Below are 15,391 nucleotides of genomic sequence, written 5' to 3'. Positions count from 1 at the left end.
CGTGAGTTTCCCAACTCCTTAGATTTAAATGTTTATAGGATGTGAAGAGAATAAAGAAGAAATGTGAAAAGTATGGTTGAAGCATTTTAATCGCAGGGGAGGAGCTCTAGGCTTGTGTAGGAATTTGTTGATCAATATGCAGCTTGATTACATGGCATTATGATTTCGTATCACAATGAGCTAGATGCACGACGATCAAAGGAAAGTCGCCATTGAATATCATACGATCATCAATCGAACGATTCAACATAACCATCAAGTATTATCATCACCGGGTAGAGGAAATGTCAGCAATGCGACCCCTCGGTAGTTTTCCCCCTCATCGTAAAATGGTTGTGGAAGTAATGATATGTCTTCATCAATAAGCTATATAAAATTGCCGAAACGAAGTTGCACTAGTTGCACTTGCTGACACCATTTAATTTCCCACACACCGCCATGCCCAAATTACCATCTTTTGAATAGCCTATGGCGTGGGAATAGAATAAGCATAATTTGATAGCTCCAATGCACATCGTTAAACTAGTTTTTAGTGAAACGTGGGGGACGGGTGGCGTACTTCACATACTCATTCGACGGCCAAAAGCTTATTTCTAACCATCTTTATTCTAACCTCTTACAACCAATTATTGTTGTTTTTAAGCAATATATTGCTGACATGTTCAAATGGCAACAAGTATGCAGAGTTGTAGCGCTACAAGACGTAGAAGCGAGATCGGACAGTGACATAGCCGATGGACGAATGATGGAATTGCCGCCACCAAGCAAGCGCTAAAGCCTGTAAGATGACTGTACAAAGTTGCCCTTGCTCGAGAACAACCTATTGCATCAAAAGAAACAGCATTTTGTCATCATATAAGCATTATCGTTACAGTGCATTTTACTTTGTGGTGGGTGATCGTCTGTATACGAAGTCGTTTATTCTGGAAAAGTGGTATCGTCGGAACATCAATGATATGCAATGCAACGAGAAACCTTCCTATTTGAGGTCAAGCCTCGAACGTACCAGAGGGGAAATATGGAAGCTCGAATAGCAGCCAATGATGATGGCAACATCACAGTGCCGTTCCGGAGATGATTTGACTTCGGAGATTTATAATCTCAGGGATTTGAAATGAGTGGAGAAGTATCTGCGACTCAAGGTCGGGATACATCGTCCTGCATTGACATGATATGGCATTCGTGGTTGTGTGAACTTTAGATGATATCCATAGAGCCATTTCAGTCATCTTCCATCTAAAATGAAAGTTAGCTTAACGCTACGGCAATTCTTTCCTGCACTTACGAGCCCCTCCAAACCTCCCCCGAAAGCGAAAAATCTGAAAACGGCAAACGGATCAAAATGCATAAGAAAATCTGACTGTCTTTGGGCAATCTCAAGTATGCCACTTTTCAATGAAATATGAATCGAGACATATTGCATTGCTAAATCTTCCCAGCGAGATAAGGTGAGAGGCATTTAGTTCTCGGAGAGTGTGCGAGTCTATTTTAAGCAGCAGGTAGTCAATTTCAATCATGAGATTAGGCAACCAATATCAACGCCGTCTCACGCCATGTTATAGCGTCATAGATCCCCCTTGCCTTCGTAGCGCTCTACCAAGCATCTCTTCTCTCGTCAAAATCATCTTGTCTTGCTTCTGTTGGCTGATGAACCTCAACCAACATCAGTCTACTAGCTCATTCTTATGTGGTAAGATTTTAACCTTCATTCCTCCCCTCCTTTTCTGTACATTGCGCATTGTAATGATATGTCTCTCGGTATGGGAATGACCGAGGACGAACTAAAGTGGTAGTTGCCTCCAGGTTAGGTACGAATGGGAAGATAGGTAGACAGGAGAATCGAGTTTACTGGTTAGGAACAGTGTATCATTGAATGCGATGAGCTTATTAAGTTTGCACCTGGCAAGATGTCACATCAAAATATCTGCACATGACAGACACTTGAATTACCTCGACCTTCCTATCTGGATAACTATCTTGGGCTTCTCAGCTATAAGTATAACAGTATGTTTGAGTTCCATCTATCTCATTACTTCATCAATTCAAACACATCTTCATCCAGACTTTCGTCAAGAATTTCCATCCTTCCTCATCGAACCAAGGGATCATTCCTCAAATCGTCAATATGGTTGCCATCAACAAGCTCATTGCTCTTCTTCCATTCTTGGCTGTTGCTACAGCTGCCCCAACAGCAAAGTCTTTCAAGTCTGGTAAATGAGACATGCAATCATCTTTAGTTCGTTCTGTCACTAATATGACGGTCCAGTAGTACGCGCTGTTGAAGGTACAGACGAGGACCTCTCTCAAGTCTATAAGAGAGGAACTGGTACCACTGATCAAGACCTTTCGCAGGTATATCGACGTGCCGAAGATGAAGATCTATCTCAAGTCTACAAGCGTACAGTAGCGGGAACTGAATCAACTGATGAGGATTTATCTCAAGTCTATCGTCGTTCTGAAGACGGGGATCTTTCCCAAGTTTACAGACGGACTGAAGATGAAGATTTGTCCCAAGTGTACAAGAGAGCAGAAGACGAGGATCTCTCTCAATTATACAAGAGAGTTGAAGATGAAGACCTGTCTCAGGTCCACAAGCGACACCCAAACAGTGACGAAGATCTTTCTCAAGTCTACAAGAGAGCAGAGGATGAGGACCTTTCCCAAGTTTACCGACGCGCTGAGGCAAGCACCGACGAGCATCTTTCGCAAGTTTATCGCAGAGCTGAAGATAAAGATTTATCGCAGGTATACAAGCGTGCTGAAGATGAGGATCTTTCTCAACTCTACTAGAGACTGTACTTGGCAACCAGCATCATTTTCGTCTCAGAATCCCAAACGCAGACTCGATAAATGTCGGAATTGAATTTGAGATCTTGTGCCATGTAAATGGTGGTTGTTAATTAGAAACTATGAAATGGTTTAGTCTTGTGGTGAATGACAAGTTTTTTGTGTCTTGAGATATTGTGGTGAGAGGACTAATGTTGGTAGTCCTCGATTGAAGTGGTCTCACTAGTTCAGTTCCATACCCTTATTCACTCCAGAAGCTGTTTGGTTCAATCGACGTATTGCGTATTACTCTCTTCTGCAAATTGCTTGTGATATTTCGTCCTACCTATGGTGGATATCCCGGAATGAGGTGACATTTTGACATGACTCACCAGTGAAAAATATTAGCATCCCTCATATGACTGTAATGACTCGACAGCCAATGTTCTTGACTAAGTTCTTATACCGTGAGGAATTCCGTATTGACTTCTCACATTAATATACTTCAAGAATCTTCATACCACAATACCGAACCCATATCAAATCCGCCCACAACGAAATATTTCACAGGCCACAAGTCGAAATCCACATCACTCTTCTATTAACAAATAATATAACAATGCTTTTCCAGTCATTATTTCTATCGATTTGCCTCTTTATCTCCAACAGCAGCTCTGCTCCACACCCTTACACCTCTGGTGCACTGATTCCATCTACCAGTGGTACCAAGTCGACCGAGATTGCCGTTCGTGATCTTTCCACGAAAGATGTACTTTGTTGGTATGGTACTGTACCACCGCCTGTGAACTGGTGCACCTACGTATACGAGATACTTCAAGATGTCGAAGCTTTCAACTTTTACGTCTGCGATAGAAATCTCGATGCCAATGCAAAGGTGTTGGTCCAGCTTGGTTTAAGCTTCAACATTGATACCAAAATCGATACCCGACAAACACCATTAGTGCACAATATCTCAGTACGAATAACCAATGATCCTGAGAGTAACTACCCTTCCTCCGTTTGGTACAAGACCTGGTTTACTCTTCCAACTATAACCTCGAAAGCGCCGGATGGGCGAATCATTGGTTGGCAAGCATTTGAAGATTGCGAGACAACTTTGGTAAGTAAACTCTGATGTTTAGTTCTATTGTAACCGTGGCATTACTTCCAAGTCGCATCTTAGATAGCCCTCAAACCTGCACAAACAGTTTCCCTTCACTTAAGCAAACAAACTAACTTATTGGGCTTCCAGGGAAACAGATACGCAGGTGTACCATTCTATTAAAACGAATTTGGTGTTATTTGGGCGGGAGGGTACTCCGCGCATGCCCAGGTCGTGGCCGTTAAGGTTATGCGAAGCTTTTATGGAAGGCGTTTGACGAAGAGATTGCATGGATTTTCAATAGAAAACCAGTATGTAATGAATGACGCAACAATTAATACTTCATCTAAATCGCAAAAAGATTCTTAGAAAACCATAAATAAGTTGTAATGCTACAGATATAATATAATAGAACACTTTACAAATATGTAACCCCTCTAATTTCTAGACTAATTTATAGTCAAAGTATGAAATGTTCTAATTTATAGGATTATATTCTTTCTAAATTATTATTAATTCCTTTTTTATAATATTGATTACAATTTTACTTTATATACATATATCGAGGTTTGTTATAGGCAAAAAATGAAAATTTATTACATAACTTTTACTACAACTAATAATTATAGAATTTCTTTATATAATTTAAAAGAAACATTTAATTTCAATTTATTAGACTTTATCTTTTATATATATATAAATGTTTTTTAAAACCGTTTTTTTCTTTTTTTAAAAGAAATATTATAATATAATAATATTCTTATAATATTTATAGAGGATTACTTTATAATCGTATTATCTTCTACTCTTTTATATTATTTAAATGATTTAATTAAAACCTCCAAAAAAATTTTATTTGATATAAAAAAAGATTTAATATTTATACAGTATATAAATAAAAAGTTTAGAAAATGAATTTATATTATATAGAATATAATTTATTAAAGATTTATTATATATAAAATTATATTATCAAAAAGATTTTATTAATAGTTTTATTTATATTATTTCAAAATCTATTTTAGAGTTTCCTTAAAAAAGTATATTAATATTAAAGATTTTTATATTTAATGTTTTTCTTATCATGTATAAACTATTTTATAATAAGTAAGATAAGCTTGATAAGAATTTTAGTTTATTATAAAGAAAAGAAAGAGATGAGATTAGATTAATAATTAACATAATCTAGTTTAATTAATATCTAAATTATAAATAAACCTTTCATTTAATATATAACTTTAAAAAATTAATAACATAAAAAAAAAGAATATTGATTAAAATTTTATAAATTGATTAATATGATTTCTTTTAAATTATTTTAAAAAAAAACAGTATTTCAAAAAAATTAGTATAATAATATTTAATATAGATTTGATTATAATAATTAAACTATTATATATTTCTGTTTTAAATATAAAAACTAATAATTGATATCGATCTATTCAATATTTATTACATTGAAAGAAAATATTTGATTAAATATAGAGCTTTAAAAGAATTAATGAAATTAAAAGAAAGAGATGAATTTAAAAAATTAAAATTTAAAAAATTAATTAATATAAATTTTTTCTTTATATCTCAAAAACTAGAATTTGTATTTTATGTGATAATATTCTTATTAATTGAATTATATAAATAAACTAGAAGATTATTTTCTTTATTCTTTAAATATTATTATATTAAATATAAATTTTGATTTTCTAACGTAGTTTATTAGTGCGTGTATTATATCAGTATATATACTATTCAGTTTATATATAAAATTTATTTATGTATAATCATACACTTTCTTAATTTATTAATATAATTTATTTTTCCTAAAAAGCATTATAATTATTTATATTAATAATAAGAATTTCTAATCAATTATTAGACATTTGATTTAATATAATAGTTATTATAAAAAAAGTTTTTTTGTAATGAAAATCGTAACAATCTCAATATTTTTTTTAAAATATAATGAAAATATTTATATAAAAATTAAATTTTTATCAAATATTTAATTCTCTTCTAAAAATAATGATTAATTATTAAAATATAAATATTAAAAAAACCTTGATTTTAGTATAATTTTGAAGTAGTATATTGTTACAACGGATTAGTAATAGGCTGTAGAATCACTGACTTATAGGCTATAATAGTTATAAGAATTGTAATCAATTATAACCTTATTGAATTCCTATTTGAAGTTTAATTTAAACTATTTCGAGAGATCTCTAAACACTTCTACATGATCTTAGAGGCAGCTCCTGTAACATATATATACTAATATGATATACATACTAATAAACTACATTCTAGTTTTATTTATTTATATTAACGTAGTTTATTAGTATATATATCATATCAGTATATACACTACTTCAAAATTATACTAAAATCAAGGTTTTTTTAATATTTATATTTTAATAATTAATCATTATTTTTAGAAGAGAATTAAATATTTGATAAAAATTTAATTTTTATATAAATATTTTCATTATATTTTAAAAAAAGATTGAAATTGATACGATTTTCATTATAAAAAAACTTTTTTTATAATAATTATTATATTAAATCAAATTTCTAATAATTGATTAGAAATTCTTATTATCTATATCAATAATAATGTTTTTTAGGAAAAATTAAATTATATTAATAAATAAAGAAAATACACGATTATATATGAGCAGATTTTATATGTAAAATGAGTAGTGTATATATTAATATAATATACGTACTAATAAACTATACTATTAATTAATTCCTTAAATTTTAATAAATAAATTTATCTCTTTTTTTTTCATTAATTCCTTTGAGATTCTGTACGGAATTGAATAGTTTTCTTCTTTATTTACACACTACTAAATTCTAAATAAGTTTTTAGCTCAGACAAAAATCTATTTTTAGGGTTTTGACCAGATCGTTTAAATAGGCCCGGGTAATACAAAATCAGCTCATAAAAATGTTTTAATTCTCATTGACACGTGCCACAAATTACCCCTGAATTTTCCCCACCCACGAACCATCTCCTCGGTATATATTCACTAATGAAAACCAAACACATCTCATTTTCGTCCTTCCAGGCAGCGAATTTGCACCTATTTGGTTCCTCTGCACTTGATTAATTTAATATCCGAGATGCCATCGCTGCATATGGATGAACTACGCCCCCGTACCAAAATGAGTTTCCAAAAACATTGATATTTCAACATCCAACCTGACTTGGACCGGTGAAAGTACAGCGTTCGATCGTTACTAGATTCAAACTGGAACCCTCGAAGGCATGAGATTAACAAATATACATTGGGACATCAACGGTAAAGTTTTCCATATGTGAAACCCATTTCATTCATCGCGTAAATGTTCATATCCCGCTTACATCCCGCTTATCATTGAATATGGTAAGGTGTCTTATGTCTCCATCCGGAAGTTGAATCCACATTCCGATTAGTGGGCCAAGTGGAAATACTAGTGGAGTTGAAAAGTGCCGATTTAATCGACAGTTGATCTATCCTTGTTTTTAGCAACTCTAGAAATCTTCGATTGGTCTTCACCAAAAAGTAATTCGTTCAAAATCCTATCATGGAGATAGAAAATGAGCCAAAGGTTCCTTCCCCTAATTCGTATCTAGTTGAGGAGTTGGGTTCATACGTAGATGTGGGAGAACCAGAGTTAGATGTGAGTTATCTTTCAGCTAATGCTCGAGTACGAGAATTGATCAATTTCAGTCGGAAAATGATGCAGATTCTGCTCTTGGTGGAATGAGTTTGAGGTAATGAATTCTGATATTGGAGGTTTCAACTGGATTTAACGATACATAAGGAGTTCTAACTTCACAGTCGAATCGGAATTTTATCGTCATATCGAAGAAAATGGAAGAACGTATCATCGTTATAAACATCGTCGTAAGTGGTAGCCGATGAAAGTATATTTCTGTCAGTGGCAGCTAATCATTCATGGGACAGAATATCCGCTACCGAATGATGCAGTACGTTCTAATAATATTTTGTGGAAATAGCATTGGCTGATAGACTTTGCAACATTCAGCTAGAACAAAATAGACTTGGTATGTATTGACGTGGCATTCATGACTGAGATAGGTTGTTCTGATGATTGTATAGAATTTCAACACAGATTTCTACGTATGACTATCGACGGAAAGTTATTCGTATCGCCGATCAACACGGATCGACCAATGAATGTGTTGGATGTTGCCACAGGGACTGGTATTTGGGCCGTTGAATTCGGTAACTTCTTGAATATTGGAATGAGAAATCTCCAACGACATCTCTAACAATGCGTAGCAGATGAATATCCCAATTCAACGGTGATTGGTACTGATCTTAGTCCTATTCAGCCGCATTAGTGGGTATCAAATTTCTCCAACTTTCAATTATCTGAAGATATTTACCCGGAACTAGTATCCCTACGAACTGCTCATTCCGAATCGAAGACGCTGAAGATCCGTGGACATTTGACGATTTAAAATTCGACTTAATTCATGGCCGCGCCTTGTTATCCTGCTTTCGTTCTCCAAAAACCGTGATTGCATCGGCATTTGAGGCTCTGGCACCGGGAGGATACCTCGAACTACGGGATCCAATCTTTCCTTTCAAATATGCATCGCCGCCGCCGGAGAATTGTGCATTAGTAAAATGGAATAATATGATAGTAGAAGCTTCTACGAAAGCTGGGCGCCCTTGGACAAATGGAGCACATTACAAGAGGTGGATGGAAGAAGTTGGTTTTGTTGATATTGTGGAGAGAAAGGAGTATGCACCAATGAGTCCATGGGCAAAAGGTCAAAGAAATAAAGTCTTGAGCGTATGGGTTCAGAGGAATGTCTTGATAGGCCTGGAAGGATTGAGTATGGCACTTTTCACAAGAGTCTTAGGGATGGAAAAAGAAGAGGTAAATGAGCTTTTGATAGGTGAGAGCAGATATTGAGAGCACTAAGATACATTGCTATTCCGAGGGGTATGTGATAGCCTACTAATATGGTCCTTCCCTTATACTGACGGGAAATGATAAGCTAACATGTCGTATCAGGGTTCTGGTGTATGGGAGAAAACCTTAGAGGAGGTTTTTTGTGGAAACTCAATGGGTTCTTCGAGAATTGGCAATATAGGAGACGTATCGTATTCAGTTGATTCTCGACAGATATTTCACAGTTCAAAGTATGGAAACGACTAGTAAACCAATCGCTTTTGGTTCAAGGATATACCCATTTTAATATTAAGTAATTCCAGTGTAGGCAATAGTATACTATAGTGAAATTGTAGTGTGTATTAGTATATTGATATTGCAGCTAGTATGTATAGAAAGGAGGTTTTATTATTCTTGTATATATTTATATGCCTAAAGAATACTAGCAATATACTGAAATATTAGAATCCAATATATTCCTATTCAAATTAAATTAGAAATAAGGGATTCCTATATGAGGAATGGAATTTTATTATTTAATATGAATAGAATCCCTTTTTTCTAGTTTAATTTGGATAGGAATGTATATTTTATATTGGATTCCAATATTTCAGTATATTACTAATAATATTGAACAATTAAATAATATTGAATACTTTCAATAATATTAAATTCTATGTTATATATGTATATATTTCAAAAAAATTCGATACGTATTATCAAACTAACCCGTATACGAAATACGGGAAATACTATTGCCTATACTGAGTAATTCTGATTCAAATGTCTCATTACTTAAGCTGCGTGGTCAATTATTCTTATCTAGGATTAAGCCCATAACTATGAGGTTGCCAAACAAGTTCTTTTGCCAGTTGATAACTTCCACAGACTGCAATGATGTATCCGATGAATATAAATGATCGAAATCGTTCCTATAACATAACACAAGATCCCGCGAGTAGCTCTGCAAAGTATGATGCGGAGCAGACTTATACATTGTGTTTCATTCTGAGATGGAGAGAACTTTTCTGGACGTTCCAAGGTGGTGGAGTTCCCATTCATATACTCGACTTTTCTTTATGTTCATAAACGCATTCATGTTCATCCAATATTTCCTTGCATACTTTCTACCTAGGCTCCATCTCATCATTGAATGCATCTCATTTCTCTTCTAAACCCTTCCATCTACCCTGTCAACATGTACACTCATCCCATTATCGTCTCCCTTCCCTAAATCATCTTCATCTCCGTCCCTCCTCATCTCCCTCAACATATTGGATCTTCTCAATCGAGGAATGGTATCCTTGCATGCCCCTTTTATAATCTCTCCTTCGAAAAGAGTATGAATTCTCTCTAGTGGGACATTCTTTGTCTCTGGAACACAAATGACCGCATAAATCGTCATCAATATACAACATCCGCCAAAGAGCAAGAATGTTCCATACGTAATCCCACTCAGCATATATGGCGTGATCTTCGAGATGACAAAGTTGAATAACCATTGTACTGCAATAGCAAGTGCCATACTAAAACTGCGAAGATGGTTGGGGGAACATTCAGAACTGAGAACAAATGGAATGGGTCCCCAACCAAAGGAATAAAACACTACAAAGAGATAGACGCAGATAATTGCGAAGATGGAGTTTCCGTTTAAAGGTGCTCCGTCGATTGGAGGATTCACAGCTTGGTTTATACCAATATAAAACATAGCAAATGCTTGACCCAATCCTCCTACAATCAAACACCATTTTCTTCCTACTTGCTCTGTCGCAAACATAAGTCCTAGTGCAGTAATGCAAACCTTCACGACACCATAGATTCCTGTTGCAAAAAGTCCCGCAGATGTACCTTTCAAACCAACCGTTTCGAATATTTGTGGAGAATAATAATTGATACTGTTTGTCCCAGTCCATTGCTGCCAGAACATGAGGATTGCACTTAGAGAAACAGCGTAGAATGAAGATTTATTGGAAACCGTGAGTTTCATTTGTCGAAGGAGAGTTAATTTCTCCTTGCCGTGGAAGTCTGCAATGATCTCATTGTATTCGCGTTGAATCAGTGGATCGATAGGAGAACGACGACGGACGCGAGAAAGCGCATGAAGGGCCTTTTCGTGTTGGTCTTTTTCAACGAGCCATCGAGGACTTTCATTTTGGAAAAATAGTCCGAGACCGAGAAAAACACCTGGAAGCATTTGTAAAGCGAAAGGAATCCGCCATTTAAGTGGATTATTGCCCGCTACGTTTTTGTTCATGCCATAATTTATGAAGTAGGCGAGCATTATACCAGTTCTATAATTTGTTAGCATGATCTCTCGAAAATGACGAGAATTAGCCACTGACACATTGAATAACTGCATACACCCCACGCATCTCCCCCTAATTTCCTTACTGGCATTCTCTCCAATGTAAGTCGGTACAACCGCACTCACCAATCCAACTCCAAATCCTCCAATGAACCTTCCAGCATAAAGTTGTCCCAAACTCGTCGTTCCAATCCCACTGGTAGTCTGAATGATAGACCCAGCCAAGAAGATGAAATCGGCTACGAACAATGCCTTTTTTCTACCAAAAACATCACTAATATAAAAACTCGACATAGCACCAAAAAAACATCCTCCCTGTAGGACAGAAACAATATTCCCCGAAACATTAGTGTAATTTGAGGAGTCTTTGTTGAGTCCAAAGGAATCTTGAAACGAGGACATCGTGAGGATTCCACCGATAAGTCCGGTATCCCAACCGAAAAACATGCCGCCAAATGAGGCTACGACTGTGAGGAAATATGCATTGCGATTTATGGATAAATCATCGATGAATTGACGATAACGTGAGGGCTTTGGTGAATTCGATGTTTCAATGATGCTATGATTATTGCTCGATGACCCGAGGGTGTGAGATGCGGACATCGCGGCAATTTTTTCCAAATTCCATGGGATGGTCCAAAAATAATTCGTCCAAGACGTCTTTTTGGAGTAGGGAACAATATAAAAGACAATTGCTGATGATGAAAGACACAGAGATCAGAAGCAATCAACCGACGAGGGGAAAATGATTTTCACCTCATTCTACCATATCTACTTGTATAAACAGCGAGTGGATCAATTTTTTGGTATTATACAATACAACCAGTCATTGCCGTCACCTATTTCCGCTTTTCAATCCACCCCCACGCCATTACTCGTACCGCGAAGATCTGGGGCGTAACAGATCAAATCCACTAAGTCACTTATTAGAGCGTGTACGTCGACTGTTCGCGGGGTATTATATAGTACAAGAGCATTCGTATGATAAGACCTTTGTGGAAAAATCCTGGCATTTGAAGCATGTTTTGACTAGGATTTTGGAGCGGATTTCCTGAATAGTCTTATCCGCGTGATATACTTCCGGGTAAATTTCGTTTGGTGGAAAGAGGTTGACGAATGAAAGGGGAGTAGAGTTTCTTTCACGTCATACTGCGTGTAAACCGAAAACGTAGAGGTTAGATCGTACCCCACGGGGAAGAGGAGTTACCCGAGACTTTTCCGGTACTTGAAACGATAAGTGGGATGGATGGCTCAATCCATTTATCAATAGAGCAATCATGAGGATATCTATTCCTGTAACTGCTATTCACACCAAATCATGACTATTGAATGATACCTGTCATGTTACTGATTTTCCCAAACGCTTGTATAATTGGGCTTAACCATAGCATGACTGTCGAAAGCTATTTTGATCTGCAACTCGTACAATTATTGATATGTGAAAGCTCTTAAAAGACTGTGATCCTGTTCAAAAAAAGATGTATCGATTATTGGCTTTGGAGACAAAAGTTTGGGAAGCAAAGGCTGACATCCCTCTTATTGTTTGAAAGTCCTTTTCGAGGTAAGCGCGGGAATAAGTAATTCAGTCTTCAATTCTCATCTGGTTGCATCAATTTGTATTTGGGGCTACTTATATATTTATAAAAACCTTGTTCCCGACGATACTGAGTCTTAAAGTCGAGCTTTGACATTAATCTTACTGATCCCCTCCTTTGCTCTGTCTCTCAATAACTTCCTCAATATTTTCCCGCTCTGAACTCCCGTTAGCTTGTGTCCTTTGTGAAATTGCCTTAGACGACCATCCGAGAGTGGGGATAACAACTTACTGGATTCTTGGGAATTGTATCTACGAACTCCACACCACCCTTCAGCCACTTAAACCTACTGGTCCTCTTTTCCACCCATTCCATCACTTCTTCTGCAATTAGTCCGTTTCCACTCTCGCAACTCTTCACGATATAAGCCCTGGGTACCTCCCCTTCCCTGATCATTACTCCGATCACGGCTGCATCTGCAATCTCTGGATGTTCAAGTAATAGCGCTTCTAATTCAGCAGGAGCCACTTGATTACCCTTTACTTTAATAAGTTCTTTCATTCGATCAACGATGAAAAAATGCTTTTGAGAATAGACATAAGCAATATCTCCCGTACGAAGCCAGACGCCAGATGGAGAGTCAATGAGAGTTTCTTGGGTAGCGGAAGGTTTATTCCAATAGCCTTTCATAATACTTTGATTTGTTAGATGCTTTGTGTAATGTATTATGAGTGTTGTGGATATTAATTTAAGAACGGGTACATGATGGTCTAGGGTATAGGATTAACTTACTTAGGTGCTTGAACCCAAATTTCACCCCGTTCACCCTGTTTGAGTTCCTCTAGTGTTTCCGGATCCATAATCTTCGCATGACAATTGGCGTTAAGTTCACCTACTGAATTTAGTATAGGATCATGCCGAGTATCGCAGCCTAGAAGTGAGCAAGTTGCTTCAGTCATTCCCCATCCTTGCTGTTTCATTGATCATTAGTCTTCGCTCGATAACTGTGAAAAAGCAAGTGTGAGGAAGTAATTACAGTAAGTTTGACATTCCCATCTGGCCACAGCTTCTCCGCCGCATCTATCACATCACCACTTAGCGGTGCAGCACCAGAGATCATATCAATGACACTACTAAGATCGTATTGTTTAGTGAGCGGCGATTTGACGAGCATCTACACATGTGTTTGTCAATACTACGTGCCCCTCATTCCATGTGACTGTATGATGAATACTAACAACAACGATTGGAGGCACCATATTCAATGAAGTAATCTTATACTTTTGCACTGCTTCCAACATTCCTTTGAAATCGAATTTCTTCATGATGTAAACCGGAATGCCTCGTTTCGGTGCCACAGATCCGAAAATTGTTTGGCCCATTGCATGGTACAAAGGGAGGAAGCATAACCATTTTCTATATGTAAAGAATGTTTAGTGGACAAGGATCGCTTTTGAGCGTGAAGCTTACGCTTTCTTATTCCTTAGTGGCGTTTCAGGATGAAGCTCATGTAAATGTTTATATTGCATCGAGTTCGCAACATAATCTATGTGATATTATTGTCAATCTCTGATCGAACCTGGACAGTATTTCCTGAAAAGAATGGAGTTTGAGATATGCGATAACTTACTATAATGCGTAATCATCGCCCCTTTAGGTACACCCGTCGTTACAGAACTATAATTCAAACAACAAACCGTTTCCTTGGGGTCAAAATCCTCCTTCCATTGAAACTCTCTACCTACCTCCTCACTCTCCAGAAGTTCCCACCAACTCTTCATTCCTTTCATCTCCTCTTCTTTTCTATCAATGTTCTTACCTCCATCGCCGAATACAAACATGTTCTCCCTCCCCAAGCCTGCATTCTCCGCTGCTTTGATTCCGACTATTAAACTTTCCTCACCGCAAAGTAAGAACTTCGCTTGACAATCACTTAGCTGATAAGCTAGTTCCCTTTCCACAAACCCCGGATTTGCACCTGTAAAAATTCCTCCTGCCAAGATAATTCCCATAATAATCACTGGGAAGAATAGATTATTACTTGAAAAGAGTAACACTCGATCACCTGGTTGTAATCCATTTTTAATTAATCCAGCAGCTAAACGTTGGGAATAGAGTCGAAAATCTGAGTGAGTGAAGAAGCGAGAGCGATTTGTAGCGTCAATGAAAGCCAATTTATCTGGGAGAGGATGATCGGAGGAAGTAAAAAGGTAGGATGGAAGGGAGATGGGAGGGATGGCGAGATGCCAGCGAGAAGAAATGGGCATTTTGTGTGCGTATTGTTATTTAGAACAGAGATTACCAGAACTGAACTGATACATAGAGATAGAAAATTGAAAGGGTAAAAATTGTTTTTCACCATCTGAGATGATACATTGTAAGATTACATGTATCATTATATCTACTAGGTGATACGCCCGACTTAATCACGGAACCCTCCCACCCCCGCGTTCGTCTAATTACCCCGCAAATTATGGGAATGTGGATGAAAAAGTGGTACACTCAATCACCTAATGATATTACTCTGTATTGAGATGCTAATAACTAAATCTCTCGTAAATACACATGTTATACGAGTGGTTACAGATAGATCTTTTCGACGGTATTTCGTATTAAAATAAGAATTATCTGAATTGATATCGAATAAACATGAGACTTGTAGATATCACTTCACTTGTATGTAGTAACTTGCAAAAAGAAGAAATGAAAAAAGAATCAACGAAAAGCATAGGGAATCCTCATCATGATTGTACTAGGACGTCTATTTCCTGCTAC

General features: G+C 36.5%; 5 protein-coding genes across 5 annotated transcripts; 3 read left to right on the top strand and 2 right to left on the bottom strand.

Annotated features, from left to right (window-relative positions):
- Positions 1–2,125: 2,125 nt before the first annotated feature.
- Positions 2,126–2,790, top strand: EAF01_010982 (uncharacterized protein; the record flags this gene model as incomplete). The annotated part of the gene is made up of 2 exons (XM_038919239.1): positions 2,126–2,210; positions 2,270–2,790. 2 exons carry the CDS (start codon positions 2,126–2,128, stop codon positions 2,788–2,790), a joined length of 606 nt encoding a protein of 201 aa, XP_038765110.1.
- Positions 2,791–3,385: 595 nt separating this feature from the next.
- On the top strand, positions 3,386–4,051 carry EAF01_010981 (uncharacterized protein; the record flags this gene model as incomplete). Its single annotated transcript, XM_038919238.1, has 1 exon — positions 3,386–4,051. The coding sequence occupies one exon, from the start codon at positions 3,386–3,388 to the stop codon at positions 3,899–3,901; it is 516 nt and encodes a 171-aa protein (XP_038765109.1). The 3' UTR covers positions 3,902–4,051.
- A 3,381-nt stretch (positions 4,052–7,432) lies between these two features.
- EAF01_010980 (uncharacterized protein) lies at positions 7,433–8,927 on the top strand (the record flags this gene model as incomplete). Its single annotated transcript, XM_038919237.1, has 10 exons — positions 7,433–7,528; positions 7,579–7,622; positions 7,673–7,755; positions 7,816–7,838; positions 7,898–7,916; positions 7,972–8,097; positions 8,155–8,215; positions 8,272–8,761; positions 8,808–8,827; positions 8,900–8,927. 10 exons carry the CDS (start codon positions 7,433–7,435, stop codon positions 8,925–8,927), a joined length of 990 nt encoding a protein of 329 aa, XP_038765108.1.
- Positions 8,928–9,575: 648 nt separating this feature from the next.
- Positions 9,576–11,928, bottom strand: EAF01_010979 (uncharacterized protein). The gene is made up of 2 exons (XM_038919236.1): positions 11,119–11,928; positions 9,576–11,067 (listed from the first exon to the last, which is right to left on the bottom strand). Exons 1-2 carry the CDS (start codon positions 11,682–11,684, stop codon positions 9,948–9,950), a joined length of 1,686 nt encoding a protein of 561 aa, XP_038765107.1. The 5' UTR covers positions 11,685–11,928; the 3' UTR covers positions 9,576–9,947.
- A 755-nt stretch (positions 11,929–12,683) lies between these two features.
- Positions 12,684–14,955, bottom strand: EAF01_010978 (uncharacterized protein). The gene is made up of 7 exons (XM_038919235.1): positions 14,247–14,955; positions 14,087–14,162; positions 13,855–14,032; positions 13,653–13,790; positions 13,409–13,587; positions 12,908–13,310; positions 12,684–12,833 (listed from the first exon to the last, which is right to left on the bottom strand). Exons 1-7 carry the CDS (start codon positions 14,881–14,883, stop codon positions 12,753–12,755), a joined length of 1,692 nt encoding a protein of 563 aa, XP_038765106.1. The 5' UTR covers positions 14,884–14,955; the 3' UTR covers positions 12,684–12,752.
- Positions 14,956–15,391: the final 436 nt, after the last annotated feature.

The sequence above is a fragment of the Botrytis porri genome, assembly GCF_014898465.1.
Source record: "Botrytis porri strain MUCL 3234 chromosome Unknown BPOR_019, whole genome shotgun sequence".
NCBI classification, from domain to species: domain Eukaryota; kingdom Fungi; phylum Ascomycota; class Leotiomycetes; order Helotiales; family Sclerotiniaceae; genus Botrytis; species Botrytis porri.
The sequence above is the reverse complement of the archived record's forward strand: the minus strand, read 5'-3'. Positions and strand labels throughout refer to the sequence as shown.

Bases quoted from the DNA above. Each gene is read 5' to 3' on its own strand.
- EAF01_010979 (XM_038919236.1), bottom strand. From the start codon at position 11,684: ATGTCCGCATCTCACACCCTCGGGTCATCGAGCAATAATCATAGCATC. The intron at 11,068-11,118 runs GTCAGTGGCTAA...AACAAATTATAG, and splicing joins TGTATGCAGTTATTCAATGT to AACTGGTATAATGCTCGCCT.
- EAF01_010978 (XM_038919235.1), bottom strand. From the start codon at position 14,883: ATGCCCATTTCTTCTCGCTGGCATCTCGCCATCCCTCCCATCTCCCTT. The intron at 14,163-14,246 runs GTAAGTTATCGC...AATATCACATAG, and splicing joins GGCGATGATTACGCATTATA to ATTATGTTGCGAACTCGATG. The intron at 12,834-12,907 runs GTAAGTTGTTAT...ACGGGAGTTCAG, and splicing joins ATACAATTCCCAAGAATCCA to AGCGGGAAAATATTGAGGAA.